General features: G+C 45.2%; 1 protein-coding gene across 1 annotated transcript; it reads left to right on the forward strand.

The window, feature by feature from the left end:
- Positions 1-1,078: 1,078 nt before the first annotated feature.
- srpk1a (SRSF protein kinase 1a) lies at positions 1,079-15,592 on the forward strand. The gene is made up of 15 exons (XM_010893192.3): positions 1,079-1,303; positions 2,004-2,058; positions 5,364-5,500; positions 5,776-5,884; positions 6,081-6,168; positions 6,487-6,681; positions 6,885-7,050; positions 7,152-7,177; positions 7,295-7,565; positions 7,650-8,132; positions 8,617-8,717; positions 9,023-9,130; positions 9,407-9,476; positions 12,823-12,915; positions 13,625-15,592. Exons 1-15 carry the CDS (start codon positions 1,291-1,293, stop codon positions 13,810-13,812), a joined length of 2,103 nt encoding a protein of 700 aa, XP_010891494.1. The 5' UTR covers positions 1,079-1,290; the 3' UTR covers positions 13,813-15,592.
- The last annotated feature ends 760 nt before the right edge of the window (positions 15,593-16,352 follow it).

The following is a 16,352-nucleotide window of genomic DNA, read 5'->3' on the forward strand; positions in this document are numbered from 1 at the left end:
ACAAAAAAACGTTAAGGCACGCCTTCCCTACAAATAACAGCTATATTAATCGATGGTCATTTAAGTACAACAATAAAGCTTAACAAAAGGGAGTGGAATGAGATAATGTATCTTGTGGAAGGGGACGAATACAAATGTAAGATATCTAAAAAGGCGTTAAATCCTGCACATCCGGCTTGCTCTTCGTGTTAAACGTGGAATAGCCAACATGTCAAAGCTGTGTGATGGAAAACCTGTAGAGCATTGGTAGTCGCGCAAAGTTAAATTTCCTTCCTTCCAGCGTATGAATCTTAAACTAACGTTTTTTGCATATAAAATACTTTGTAAAGTAAAAAATTGTCTACAAATTCTGATTGGCAACGATTGTTTTAGTGCAATTTCATCTTAATTAGGCTATCTAAACACAAAATCCAGATGTACTATGTGTTTTATTCATGTTAGTAGTGTACTGGTAATTAGTCCTTATTAAGCATGATCATGAGGTCGACAGATTCTATAGAGAATCTGAGAAGCCGCAAGGTGTCACTGTTCACCTGTTCATTAACCAGGAACGATATGAGAACGTTTCAAAATGACCAAAATTCGAGATGTTAAAAAACGCAATGTATCATGGGTAAATTGTGATCTATTAACACAGTTGTCATCACCTCTGGAACACCGCGAATAAAATGTACGTGTGCAAACAGCGGGGTTTTATGTTGGATATCTTTTATATATACAAAAAAGCACCCTACCGGCAAACAGTGCTATGCCTTAAGAATACAACAAGCTTTTCTATGCACTTTAAATCGTTTTAACGTCCATTCTTTTGTTTTAGCCTATGCTGCTTTCTTGATCATGGTTCACTTGTAAACGACATGTATAATCACCTCATGTTAAATTATAAATATATATATACCCATACCCATACCCAGTAATGGTTACAAGCAATTCCTTTGAATGTTTAAAAGTTTACACGAATTATGACATGATAAAACTTCCTCAGGTGGAGGGGCAAAACATGTAGAATATGTACGCCATTCTAAAAATGCAAAAACATCTGTTTAGTAGATACCTAATTATTAATATATCGATTTATTTTGGTTTTATAGATTTATACCACTGTTTCCTTATGTACACAATTAAAGTGCCCATTGAGTAGTGAATTGTGTTATGAATATATTCCATTAATATTGCAATGTGTTGGAAAACGTGGGCTTTTACTTTGAATGTTTGCTAATTACCATACGAAAAGTAACGTCGTCGACTGTGCTGCTGGCGTAACGAAGGTCTGCGAACTACACGGCTAACATGGAGAGAAAAGGTAATCTTTGTAAAGACGTTAAATAAAAGCGATTTATGTAACATAAGAGATTATTAACGAACAGTAAATGTCAGTTACAGTTAATTATATCAACGTAATCGTATGTACAAAATATGTTATGGAATTGCATGTCTCCTGCTAAGCTGAACGACAGCCAGGCACTGGCGCAGCTTGAATAAAGCCTTACATAGCTAACTACTGTCCATTGTATAATGACATTACTTAGTACGTACATTTCAAGTGATATCCATTAGAAACAAGTAGAGTTAACGTGGAGGGGTTCATTTTTGTGCGATTTCCATGAACCTATCTTCAGCGACTTGTGGTTCCACGAAAGGTAGCTACTAGCTTATTAGCTGGCCAAACATCGCAGTTGTCTCTTCCTGTTTAAAACAAGACGCTACAGCACTAGATGGCTTTAGCAGTGTTTCAATTATATAGCTAGCTAACGTGGGGCACCATTTGATTTGTGCATGTCGCTTACTGCGTCAGTTTTCACTAGCTAGTTAGTTAACAACTGTGGCTAACGTTAGCTAGTAATTCATTTGCCAACACAGCACATTAGCCGTCCGGCTTTCAAATGTCTTTGGGTAGCTACTGTAGCAGATAACGACATCCCGTCCAGTCAGTCACTAGCTAGTATTTGCATGAAAACTAGCCAACCAGCTTGTAAATCAATGTATTGCGTATTTCATTACAGTTCTTGCACTTCAAGCGAGGAAGAAGAGAGCGAAAGCAAAGAAGTCCATCAAGAAGTGAGTTATTTTAAAGTGCAAGACATTTAGGATTTTCGTTGTCTAATAACAATACTTTTATACAGTAACTACTGTACATTTGAGTTTTACATTACATGCATTGAATCTGTTGGAGGAGAGCACGCATCTAGTTTCTGTAGTGTCTCTGATTTGGTCATTGACCGTCAATATTGGACTGCACGTGTACTCTGGCTGTTATACATTTAGACTGTACTGCAAACGGTGCGATGATATCGCAATACCTATGATGTCATATCTGTATTATATAACCATGTTAATTATTCATTTGTATTGTCAAAGTTTATTATCTGCTACAGAAAATGCAATGCATGCATGTGTGTTTTTAAGTAATATGGCACTTTGTTTCCATGTCAGAGTGTCTTATCTATTCTCTTTTGTCACAGAATAAGTACAGTTTATATGGAAATCTCATGAGCGAATAACATACATATTTACATAGTGACACTGCAGTCACACCAGTTCATTGTTATGTGTGATCCTGATGACAGAATGGCCATGGCTGAAATGTAGAGTATATCACAAAAGTGAGCACACCCCTCACATTTTTGCAAATATTTGATTATATCTTTTCATGTGAAACCACTGAAGAAATGACACTTTGCTACAATGTAAAGTAGTGAGTGTACAGCTTGTGTAACAGTGTAAATTTGCTGTCCCCTCAAAATAACACACAGCCATTAATGTCTAAACCGCTGGCAAAAAAAAGTGAGTGCACCCCTAAGTGAAAATGCCCAAAGTGTCAATATTTTGTGTGGCCACCATTATTTTCCAGCAATGCTTTAACCCTCTTGGGCATGGAGTTCACCAGAGCTTCACAGGTTGCCACTGGAGTCCTCTTCCACTCCTCCATGCTGACATCACAGAGCTGGTGGATGTTAGAGACTTTGCGCTCCTCCACCTTCGTTTGAGGATGCCCCACAGATGCTCAATAGGGTTTAGGTCTGGAGTCATGCTTGGCCGGTCCATCACCTTTACCCTCAAATTCTTTAGCAAGGCAGTGGTTGTCTTGGAGGTGTGTTTGGGATCGTTATCATGTTGGGATACTGCCCTGCAGCCCAGTCTCTGAAGGGAGGGGATCATGGTCTGCTTCAGTATGTCACATTACATGGTGGCATTCATAGTTCCCTCAATGAACTGTAGCTCCCCAGTGCCAGCAGCACTCATGCAGCCCCAGACCATGACACTCCCACCACCATTCTTGACTGTAGGCAAGACACACTTGTCTTTGTACTCCTCACCTGGTTGGCGCCACACACGCTTGACTCCATCTGAACCAAATAAGTTTATCTTGGTCTCATCAGACCACAGGACATTGTTCCAGTAATCCATGTCCTTAGTCTGCTTGTCTTCAGCAAATTGTTTGTGGGCTTTTTTGTGCATCATCTTTAGAAGAGGCTTCCTTCTGGGACGACAGCAATGCAGACCAATTTGATGCAGTGTGTGATATATGGTCTGAGTTCTGACAGGCTGCTCCCCCACCCCTTCAACCTCTGCAGCAACGCTGGCAGCACTCATACATCTATTTCCCAAAGACAACCTCTGGATATGACGCTGAGCATGTGCACTCAACTTCTTTGGTTGACCATGGGGAGGCCTGTTCTGAGTGGAACCTGTCCTGTTAAACCGCTGTATGGTCTTGGCCACCGTGCTGCAGCTCAGTTTCAGGGTCTTGGAAATCTTCTTATAGCCTTGGCCATCTTTATGTAGAGCAACGATTATTTTTCTTTGCCATGTTGAACTTCCAGTGACCAAATTTAACACACCTGCTCCCCATTCACACCTGAGACCTTGTAACACTAACGAGTCACATGACACTGGGGAGGGAAAATTATAAATTGAGCCCAATTTGGACATTTTCACTTAGGGGTGTACTCACTTTTGTTGCCAGCGGTTTAGACATTAATGGCTATGTGTTGTGTTATTTTCTAGGGACAGCTGTTTACAGTTATACAAGCTGTACACTCACTACATATATTGTAGCAAAGTGAAATTTCTTCAGTATTGTCACATAAAAAAAGATAATCAAATATTTGGGGTACTCCTAGAATTCCAAATGTTTCTATTTTACTTTTAAGTGCACAGAGATAATGCGGTAATTGGTGTCTCACGTCTACAGGACCAGTTTCTAATTAAAAAGTATGATTGAATTATAACCTGCTTTGAGGGACAGATTTGAATAGCGTAGGCAAATCTTTTTGACTCTTGGGCCTTCCCTGAAAAACAAATGTAAAGAATACCATTTCCCCCATTTGATAGCTAGATAGAAAAGTCACGATGTGCAGTATTAGTGGAAATCCTTCCTGCTATTGGTGTTGATGTATTCTTTTTGGTGGGGGTTACAACAGCCAACCAACCCACACTACACTATGCATTCACACGTCGCAGGCGTCCTTCTGTAGGCTTTATGTTACGTAAGGCCAAGCTGCTACTATATTTAACAGCAGGAGAATGGTGAAGTCCTTTGCATGGGCCGGTTGAGGCGTGACATTAAGAATGGGGGGGCTAATGCCAGCCCCAGCTTTTGATGACCTACAAAAAAATAGAGGAGTCACTTTTTTTTTTTTACCTCTTTCATCCATTATCACAGAAGCGGTTCTTGTCTTGTGTTTTCACACACGTTTACATTACATACACAGAATTGCTCCCAATTTAATAATAATAATTATTATCGTCTTCGGTGTCCAAGCGGTGTATTTGCCCCCGAGCTGCCATCTCGTGTCTCGCTGGCTGATTAGCTTTTATAACTAGAGGTCATGACTCGGGTCGTTAAGCTGCTCATTGTGACGGCGCCGAGGTGTCTTGAAAGGACAACAATCCCGTGTCAGTTGTCACGGTAAATGTCCCGCGTGTGTGAGTTGTGAATCGGAGGTGCTGGTGTCGCCCCTTGGAGGAGGGTTCTAGACAGGATGCCTGGGCCGGGTCTTAAAAGGATTGCATTCATCTGGCCGAAGTTTGACTACCTTTATTTACCCGAGCGCTCCAAGTTGGAGGGGTGGCGGTGGTGAGTTCCCTGACACTGTGCTCGGCCTACCACAAGGGATATGATACTGTTGAGGTCAAACATACCAGCATGTTTAATTTTCTGCCTTTTGTGTGTGAATACAACTATTCTGACAGGGCTTAAAGAACCAGTAGAGTCAAAGCTTCCCCAGCCAAGTCCTCCTGTGTTGGGCCCAATCGACCCCCAGGGGCCCTGCCGCGGCCCCTGACACGGGCCTGTCTGGCCCGCACGTGTCCCGGCGTTTTTTGGTCTCACCGTTGTGACGTGTGTTTGGCTCCTCCAGGCAGCCGGCCCACTCCAGAGGGGCCGCAGCACAGCCGCAGCCCCAGCCAGAGGCCTCGCCGCAGGAGCCCGAGGAGCCCGAGGAGATCTTGGGCTCTGATGACGAGGAGCAGGAGGACCCCAACGACTACTGCAAGGGTGAGGGCTGTCGCGTCTGTGCGGGACTCCTTATGTGAGTGTCGGTTCATAGGGAGTCCTGGTAGGGGTTAGCTCGGCGGATGTAAATGTCAGAGGGACAGGCCCGTAAGTCAAAATGCTGCCTGGTTAGTGAAACAGAGTCATTATTAATGATAGTAACACGTTAACTTGGGAGTCTACAGTAGGATCATATACATGGAGGATGTGCTTAAAGGCCCCATTTTTAATCATTTAAGTTGGGTTTCTATTGTCTCTAATCTCTCCTTGTCTGCTAGGTGGCTACCACCATGTGAAGATTGGAGACCTGTTCAATGGGAAGTACCATGTAATCAGGAAGCTGGGCTGGGGACACTTCTCTACTGTGTGGCTGGCCTGGGACATTCAGTAAGATCACTTCTGCTGCTATTCTCTGGAAAGGTTTTCTTCTCATCTGTGTGTCATTGCAAAGGTTCCCTGCGGATGTGAAGTGCCTTCAAAATGGCCAAAGCCTAACCCCATAATTGTATTCATGAGCACATGCTGAGCTCAATATGTGTGTCGCAAAAAACTCACTGTATGTCTTCCCTTCCTGTGTTCGTAGGGTGAAGCGGTTTGTGGCCATGAAGGTGGTGAAGAGTGCAGAGCACTACACGGAGACAGCCGTGGACGAGATCAAGCTGTTACGATCTGTGAGCACCTGTTCCGCCCCGTTCACATGCGCGGCCTGATTCTGATCGGCATTGTGACTTGATCAAATTGGGTCCTGTTCTGTTTTGGGTGTCTTTCAAGACGTATCTGTTTGGTCAAAGGACCCGTTAGTGAGGAAATGATCAGAATGTCCGCCGAAGCTTCACTGAACGCAAACTGACACAAAGCACACACAAAAAAAAAAAAAAAGTATTTCTCTTTACAGTCCTTGTCATTCTGTCGGATCTCACTCTCCTGCTCCCTTTCGGACTCGTGGGGATTGTGACTCTTCTTCCGCTGGCCTGGGTTTGTGTGTCTAGGTGAGGAACACTGACCCGGGGGATCCGAAGAGGGAGATGGTGGTCCAGCTGCTGGACGACTTCAAGATCTCCGGGGTCAATGGGACTCACGTGTGCATGGTGTTTGAGGTCCTGGGGCACCACCTGCTGAAGTGGATCATCAAGTCCAACTACCAGGGCCTTCCTCTTCCTTGTGTCAAGAGCATCATACGTCAGGTGACTTGGCCCCGCCCGCCCCCTTTGCCTTGGCTCCGCCCACCTTGCCATGTAGTCTTGCTGTGTGTTATTGGGCTCGTTAGGACATGTATGTTTCGTATCCGGTGATGAGTGTCGTCGTCGTCGGGCCGTTAGAATGAACGCGGAAAAGCCCGGAAATGGCAGGTGGCTCACTCATAAGCCGTTGTGGCCCGTTTTCCCAGGTTCTCCAAGGCTTGGACTACCTTCACACGAAATGTAAGATAATCCACACGGACATCAAGCCGGAGAACATCTTGTTGACGGTCAACGAGCCCTACGTCCGGAGGTTGGCCGCGGAGGCCACCGAGTGGCAGAAAGCTGGGGCCCCGCCTCCCTCTGGGTCAGCAGGTAGGGCCTGAGTTTACACACACACACACACACACACACACACACACACACACACACACAATTTGTCTTCATCCGTGTGTCTTTGTTCTGTCTCTTTTCAGTCAGCACGGCGCCGGCTCCAAAAGCAGTAAGTGTCCCGGTTTAATTCTTTTTATATTTGCGTCTATTTAAATGTCACTGAAAAACCACAGACGCCGCCGCCAGCCAAAGCACAGTGTCTCACTTCTCTTCCCCTCTTCTCCAGGCGACCAAAATGTCCAAGAATAAGAAGAAGAAGTTAAAGAAGAAACAGAAGCGTCAGGCAGAGCTGTTGGAGAAGTGTATCCTGGACCTGGAGGAGATGGAGAAGGCTCCTGAGAGGGGTGAGGAGGAGGAGGCGGCGGCCGTGGAGGAGGAGGAGGAGGACGACGACGACAGAGATGATCCGGAGTCTCCGGTGAAGCTGGAGCGGCGGCCATATTGTCTCCCTCACCGACACGCCCCCCTAGTGGAGGCTGCCGGCGGGAACACAACAGGTCAGCTTCTGGAATTCGGTCGCCTGTCCGCGTTTGTTGTTCCTCACCAGATGTTCTGAACCTGTTCTGTTCTCGTTTACCCAGAGTGCAATGCAGGTGCGGAGGTGACGCGGTTAGCACCGGAGGAAACGGGTGAGGTGAACTGTAACGGCCTTCATCTTGAGGAAGACAAGGATGAAACTGAGGAGGGCAGCGCACAGTGGAGGGACGAAGACCATCACAATGGAAACTCAGACCCGGCATATGTTCCCTCTCTCCTTCCGGAGTCCAAGCAGTCGAAAGGACAGGACTCAAATCGCCAGGAGTCGCCACCGAGTCAGCCGGTTTGCAACGGCCTGGCCCCTCCTGAAAAGGATCAGGGAGAGGAGCTGGCCGACGGGGGAGTAGTCCGGAAGCTCCCGGAGACCGAGTCGTCAGGCTTCACGGACCGTGAGGACGGAGAGCTGTCTCCAGAGAAGGAGCAGACGAAGAGCCAGGCCAGACACCCGGAAATGGCCCGGTGTGAGGAGGAGGCCGGGGAGGAGGCGCTGGATAACAGTGGTGGAGAGCAGGAGAGCCTGAAGGATGGTGAGTGGTGTGGTTGGTCATGATGGTTAACTGCTGCGTGGTGGAGCAGCTGGGATCTTTTTTTTTCAAGATGGGATTATTTTTTTCTTTCATTTTCTTATGTACAAAGCTATGTAGAGGATGGTTGTCTCTCATCCTCCACCCCACAAAACCATTAGCTTGTCCATGCTAACTTTTCCATTTAACTATGTTTCTATGTAGGAAAACACCTTTTGGTTTTATTTAACCATGATTTACCTCAGGTATTAGACCTTAGACCAGCTCACGTTCATTTATTGTCTTTTTAGCTCACTTTTTCATTCCTGAAATTATTTAAAAAGTTCATATTCTTAAGTGTGAAATTGTGTAAATCTTTAGTGTTCTGCTCAACTCGTGTGATTTAGAAGCGTTAAAGGCCTGGTTACGGAGTTTCTTTGCCATCTTTTCCTTCCATCCGTCTGAGTTGTCTGTGTTTTTATCTTGCTGTTTGTCTTTGGGGATTCAGCTAAACTAGCGGCAGGAAACCTCCTGGTCAACCCACTGGATCCACTGAACGCAGACAGGCTGAAGGTCAAGATTGCGGACTTGGGGAACGCCTGCTGGGTGGTGAGCCTGTCTGTCCGCCTCTATCTCTGTGTTGGATGCTCTGTTTGTTTCTGTGTCTGGTCGGTTGGTCAATGTCTGTGTGTAGATAAACATTGGAACCCGCGGGACTTCCTGCTTAAGTCTTCCCTGTGTTCATCCTGGTCCTGTGGAGCCAATGTAGTAGTCCAGCTTCACCCGCCTCCTCACACTGTCTCTATCAAATAGAAAAGCTATTATAAACCCGGTTCTGACAGGAGCAGATGTTGTTGACCCACTTACCTGTCTTGGGTCTCTCTCTCTCACTCTCTCACTCTCTCGTCTCACAGCACAAGCACTTTACAGAAGACATCCAGACGAGACAGTACCGTTCTCTAGAGGTCCTCATTGGGTCTGGCTACAACACGCCGGCTGACATCTGGAGTACAGCCTGCATGGTAAGACTCCCTTGACAGACTGAAAAACACGGAAGTCAAAGACGTTTCCTACCTGTAAATGCATGGCCAACTGGGATATAAGAACTACTGGAATTCCATACTAACCTAGCGAGTTTCCCAAGCTTGGCATAATTATGGTTATTTAACTCAACTGAGGGGAACAGGGAAGTATTTTAAACAGAGTTCAAGGCTGATGGGATATCTCTTCCTGCTCTCCTGTGTCTCCTCCCTAGGTAGACGGTCTCTGTTGTTTAATGTTGTTTACTCTCTCTGCAGGCATTTGAGCTGGCCACGGGGGACTACTTGTTTGAACCCCATTCCGGGGAAGATTACTCCAGAGATGAAGGTAGGGATCAAGCTGCACATTCTGCTTGATTTTTATCGACGTAGGTTGTTTTAGAATGTTCAGATGGTTCTATTGATTTTGATCTACGTAGGTTGTTTTAGAATGTTCAGATGGTTCTATTGATTTTTATCTGCGTAGGTTGTTTTAGAATGTTCAGATGGTTCTATTGATTTTGATCGACGTAGGTTGTTTTAGAATGTTCAGATGGTTCTATTGATTTTGATCGACGTAGGTTGTTTTAGAATGTTCAGATGGTTCTATTGATTTTGATCGACGTAGGTTGTTTTAGAATGTTCAGATGGTTCTATTGATTTTGATCGACGTAGGTTGTTTTAGAATGTTCAGATGGTTCTATTGATTTTGATCTATGTAGTTGATCTATGTTGTTTTAGAATGTACTTCTATTTGTAGCAGTTGGTCTTGTTGAAACAGGGTCATACATCATCTTTGAAAATGGCGGATGGGTATGTTGGAAATGGCTCTACATGATTGGTAGATTGTGACACCGGCTTTTCGGACCGTGAATGTGTTGGTTGATTCATCGCTCACTTTCGGATAACGATTGATAGTAGTTTAAAGCATAAGTAATGAAGTGATACGTAAATAACCACCTTATTAACGCTAAAAAACGTCACTGGTTCTCTCTTCAGTGGGCGCTGTATGTATTTGATGGTAGAATAGCCTCCAGGGCCTCACATACTGAGGGAAACAAGTTGGCCCAGGTTAACGAAATCACAGCCATTCTTCCGCATCGGCCAATCAGATAATCAACATAAAACATAAACACAATCCAGAAAGAACCCTAACCTTAGAATTTACCTCAGTCATAAAACAGACAGCCTTTATACAGCTATGCAAAGTAAGCTGATTTCAGATCACTTTTTATGTTTAAATTTTAGGCATTTAGCAGACACTCGTCCATGGTGATTTAGACATTTTAGGTATCTGAGGTGAGCAATGAAATACCACATTTTCCCAATGCTAGAGTAGGATTCGATCTTGTAGCCTTTTGGTTAGATGAGCGAACCACTACTGCTGTTGTACTGTTTCCTCCTGATAATGAACCACCAAATAAGCTTGTAAGTTGTCCAATATTTTACATTTGATTTTGATTAGCTGATGTGGAAGAATGGGGTTTCTTAACCAACATCCAGTGAGATGGCAGTGTCTCTAAAGCACATTCCGGGGAACCTTTGTCATTTCTGTTTACGTTTTAGTGTTCTGTTTACCATAGAGTTGACTTCAGCATGCCCAACAGAATTGTACCAACCTGTTTTTTAACAATAGTCCATCTTAAAGGGCCAGTTACCCAAATATTTTAACTTTAACTTGGACTGGTATTGCAGAGACGTTCTGTTGGAAGTTTTTTTTTTAAACCAAGGAAGGGGGTGTCGTGTGTGTGTGAGGTTGTGATGCTGATAGGGGTGTCATGGGTGTGAGGTTGTGATGCTGATAGGGGTGTCATGGGTGTGAGGTTGTGATGCTGATAGGGGTGTCATGGGTGTGCGGTTTTGATGCTGATAGGGGTGTCATGGTTCTGCGGTTGTGATGCTGATAGGGGTGTCATGGGTGTGCGGTTGTGATGCTGATAGGGGTGTCATGGGTGTGAGGTTGTGATGCTGATAGGGGTGTCATGGGTGTGAGGTTGTGATGCTGATAGGGGTGTCATGGGTGTGCGGTTGTGATGCTGATAGGGGTGTCATGGGTGTGCGGTTGTGATGCTGATAGGGGTGTCATGGGTGTGAGGTTGTGATGCTGATAGGGGTGTCATGGGTGTGAGGTTGTGATGCTGATAGGGGTGTCATGGGTGTGAGGTCTTGTTGACTACCTGGCTGCATTCCTGTGTTTATTTCCCTCTAACATACTCAAGATTGTGTTCTGTCTGTACTGAAGATGCCCTCTCCAAACCTGGCTCACCTTCCTTCTCTTTCATCTTTGTTCCTCCCTCACTCTGCTCCTTCTCTCACCATGCTCCTTGACTGCTTCTCTGTTCCAGACACGGACTGACTTATCAACCTTTTCAGCTTGTAGCGGCTTGATTGAGTGTGCTTGGTATTTGCGGGGATGGATTTTTCCAGTGCCCTAGGCAGATATGTACAGCTCGGCCTTGTCCTGGCCTGTGCTGTTTCATTGTCTGTGGTTGAGGTGGTACCATATCTGATGTCCCTGCTGCTCTGCTGTGGGAGGTTGTTGGTTTTTGTTTTGTACAGCTAACCCCAGTAATTAATTACCACCGTCTTCATTTTACTGACTTGCCTTTTATATATGAGGTTGAAACCGAGTGTCTTCCTGCTAGTCCAGGATTTGGTCCCAGGTCCGTTTCTGCCTTCTGGGTTGCGCTGGCATAATGGGGGCATGATGCAGGATTTCTGCTAACGTGGTTCGTTGAGCGGTCTGTTGGTGGAAAGATGTAAAATGCGTTGGGCTCACCTGGATGATCGTAGTTTGACATGTTTTAAACGTAGCTGCAGTCTGCTAACATTTACCTTTGAGTAATTTAGCGGAAGCTTTTATTCGAAGGGACTTCAGTCTTTTACTCGTCTCCCTTTGGATATCGAAGCCTGAATCTCCTTTTGAACCTACCAAACTTGTTTGCTTGGCAAAGACAATGTGGTGTTCTTCTCGATGGAACTAGAATGGTTGATTCTAGTTCTAGGGTTTTGTCATGCATGTTTCAGTCATATCATCTAATCGTCATCATCATCATTTCCTGTGTCTTATTATGCTGCCCGTGGCTCTTTTCTGTCCCTCTCTCTCTCCCTTTCTCCTCCCCCCCCCCTCTCTCTTTCTCCTCCCTCTCTCTCTCCCTTTCTCCTTCCTCTTCTGTTCTGATCCAACTCTCTCCTGTCTCCTCTCCGGGCCTCCAGACCACCTAGCTTTGATTATTGAGCTGTTGGGGAAAGTCCCTCGCCATTATGCCCTGAGTGGGAAATTCTCACAAGAATTCTTCACCAGGAGAGGTATGGTTCTGGGCCTCTGTGTTCGGCCCAGGAGGATGTGAGAAGGACGAGGAACGGTGGAGGGAACCGGGCCAGCCCCACGACGCCTTCGCCTAACTGCTAAATTCTGGGTTATTGATTAGAACCAGGACCAAGACACGTTGAATACAGTCTCTGCCACGCCATGGTTCTCCGGAACTGTGTGTAGTTGAAGATGTGCGTTCTTTGCAACGAGTATGGGAAAAATAATGACCCTCTGGTGTTGGGCTGGCCTACCCCCACCCCTTCCTCATCCATCCTCATCCAGAGTGGGCCTGTAACTGGAACAATGTGTCTGATGAGTCTGTTGTTTTTGTCTTGTCCCTTCTTTCTTTCCCCTTTCCACCCCTCTTTTTTGGACCGAGCAGACCACATTGCATTGATCATTGAGCTGCTGGGGCAGGTCCCGCGTAAACTCATAACGGCGGGGAAATATTCCAAGGATTTTTTCACCAAGAAAGGTAAAGATGATATCTAATGTTCTTAAAAGAAGACCTGTCGGCCCTTTTGTTTTAAAACATGTGGTTCCTAGTTTCATACTTCTAAGAAGAAAATGCATTTCTTAATTGCTTCTTAATTGATCTTGAAGGATGTTGATGAATTTGTTGAATGGAACATTTTCCTGCTGAATGGTGGTGTCTCTGTGTTGTCCTGTCTGTTATAATAGAACAACAAAGTCTTTAATGTCTTGAAAGATGGGAGTGTTTTCGTCAGTGTGTCTGTCATGGGGGCGGGCTGTGATGTGAAACCCTGTCACTGACTGGACTAACTTACGGACTGCTGGCTATCTGGACTAACTAACTTACGGACTGCTGGCTATCTGGACTAACTAACTTACGGACTGCTGGCTATCTGGACTAACTAACTTACGGACTGCTGGCTATCTGGACTAACTAACTTACGGACTGCTGGCTATCTGGACTAACTAACTTACGGACTGCTGGCTATCTGGACTAACTAACTTACGGACTGCTGGCTATCTGGACTAACTAACTTACGGACTGCTGGCTATCTGGACTAACTAACTAACTGACTGGTGGCTGACTGGACTAACTAACGGACTGGGGTGGCTGGCTGGACTAACTAACGGACTGGAGTGGCTGGCTGGACTGATGGGACTGTGTGAGCTGGATGGCTGTCAGTCTCTAGCTGACCCTCCCATTTCTCCAGGGGACCTGAAGCACATCACCAAGCTGAAGCCATGGGGGTTACTGGAGGTCCTGCAGGACAAGTACGAGTGGCCCAGGGAGGAGGCTGAGTGTTTCGCCGACTTCCTCCTTCCCATGCTGGATCTGGTACCGGAGAAGAGGGCCACTGCCACGGACTGTCTACGCCACCCATGGATCTCCCCCCAGTGACCCCCTGCCACACCACGCGACGCCGAACACATTGGGCCCCACCCCCCCCCACCCCCACCCACCCCCGTGGCAAGTTCTGGAATATTGCTGGTGGATGTCATGACTGGACATGAAAGTGATTCCTTTTTTTCTACGCGTCACAGACAGAGAGGCATGTTTGTTCTACGTTACGTTTCTGTCTGAGGTCTATTCAGAACGGGAGCTCTGCTCAGTACGCGCCCCCCCTGGCTCTAGATCTCCCTCCAATGGTGGTTTCTAACCAATGCGATCTTAAACCCAAGGGCCCACGTTCAGTATGTAGTCGCGGGATGTTCATGTATGGACGTATGACAGGTGTCGAACAGTTAAATGTTCATCTGTCAGGAGAGGGAATTATGTCATATTCCTTTCATATAGTTTTCTATCTGCAGTGCTGCATTTGACCTTTGTCATTTGGCTGACATATTTATCCAGTGTCTGTTAGAGAATCAGCAAAATTACTAAGAAGTGAAAATGATGTACAAAGAGCATTTCACTTTCCTGAAAGGACATTGTATGAATGCCCTCTGGTGGCGGTCTCAAGCCACTGCAACGCAAATGTAATCCCTTACCAGAGACATAGCAACAGATCACTTTCCAATTCAGGCATATCTGAGATAAGATGACTATTTATTTCTTTTTCATTTGTTTGTGTTTATTTTCTTACATTTTGACCTTATTGTCATTCAGGACTTGTGCGTATGTATGTTTATTGACTTTACATTAACTATCTATATATTGGTTTATTTTTTTCCTTTCCTTTATCTTTCCTTTGTACTGACAATGTGTTTAAGGTTTTAAGAAGCCAGAAAGCAACTTGGGTTTATGGTCAGTCATTTTTGCAGTGCAGAATTCTGTGCTCGGTTGACTTTTCACCTCGAGAAGAGGAATTATTTTGTAATAGTTGTTCATGTTGTGACTCTTCCCACCATCTTGTTTCGTTCTGTACTGGACATTGAACCAATCAAGATCAGAAACCTTAGCCTTTAGTACCCACAAATTTTGTAATCTGTCTCTGTTAAATGACTTGATACCACTTGGTTTTCTCTGATAAATGTCTTTAGTGTGTTCACTTTCAGGTAGCACTTCCTCCTTGTACCTCCTTTTCACCCTTTGGGTCTTCTTTGTTTTAGCTTGTCATTGGGATGTTGCACTTAGGACAGATGAACAGACGTGTAGATGGCTCTCCCACTGTTTTCAATTGAGTTGTTTCCAGGTCTTCATGACGTCTGCGACATTTCAGATGGCGCCAGTAAAAACCCAAATATGAACTGAACTTGTGTGTTCAGAATCTGTTTGGAAGAAAAAAAGAAAAAAAGAATGCACTCATTGGATGGATTGTGTATTTGAATAATAATATTTTTAAGAAAACCCCATAGCAAAAGAAAGTTTGATGGGGGAAATAAAAAACCAGCCATGTGTGTCTGTATATAACCTGAACCAAAGTGCTTCCGGTCATCTTTTATTACAGCCTTGGACAGTCTTCAGCAAAGCTCCCAGGGCGTGGTCAGAGTGGTGCCCCCTTGTAGGGCAGCGGTTGCCAACTGTAACTCCTAGCTAAAAGTCCTCTTCCTGCAGTACCCCTGAAGGTACCCGTCTGTACTTCTGACCTGGTTGGGAACGGCGGGTGTAAGGGGCATTGAGGAGGGTGGTGGTAGTGCTTCACATTGACGATGGGGTGCCGTTTTGGGACGATCCTTAGCATGTTTAGGTGAAATTATTTAGCTAGATAGCAATGTTTTAATAAAGCATTTGGAAGAAGTCTGCACGCTCCTTTGTATGTCCGTCAGCCATTAGTTCACGTCGTTGTATGCGATGGGCAAATCTTATTGTTTGTGTCCAGGTTTTTAAATATTTTTCATCTACCGAGAGAGAAGGAAGTCCTCTCAAGTTCTGTTGTGCCAGTTGATGTTCATCACACCTTTTTTGAAATGTCTCCTCAGGAGACTAACACAGTGTGCCCCTCCTCACATTCAGTAAGTCAGGAGACTAACACAGTGTGCCCCTCCTCACATACAGTAAGTCAGGAGACTAACACAGTGTGCCCCTCCTCACATACAGTAAGTCAGGAGACTAACACAGTGTGCCCCTCCTCACATACAGTAAGTCAGGAGACTAACACAGTGTGTCCCTCCTCACATTCAGTAAGTCAGGAGACTAACACAGTGTGCCCCTCCTCACATTCAGTAAGTCAGGAGACTAACACAGTGTGCCCCTCCTCACATACAGTAAGTCAGGAGACTAACACAGTGTGCCCCTCCTCACATACAGTAAGTCAGGAGACTAACACAGTGTGCCCCTCCTCACATACAGTAAGTCAGGAGACTAACACAGTGTGCCCCTCCTCACATACAGTAAGTCAGGTTCTTCATAAGATGACTTATGGAATGCTTCTGTTCTCCAGCTTGATGTTAATAGCACCCATAATAATTTTTCTTAAGTATACTCCCACACATTTAACCAATGTATTTGAAGTATTCCATCAGGTCACTGCCAAGTGTATTCCCAAATACATTCCAATA

This window comes from Esox lucius, chromosome 12, assembly GCF_011004845.1.
Source record: "Esox lucius isolate fEsoLuc1 chromosome 12, fEsoLuc1.pri, whole genome shotgun sequence".
NCBI classification, from domain to species: Eukaryota; Metazoa; Chordata; class Actinopteri; order Esociformes; family Esocidae; genus Esox; species Esox lucius.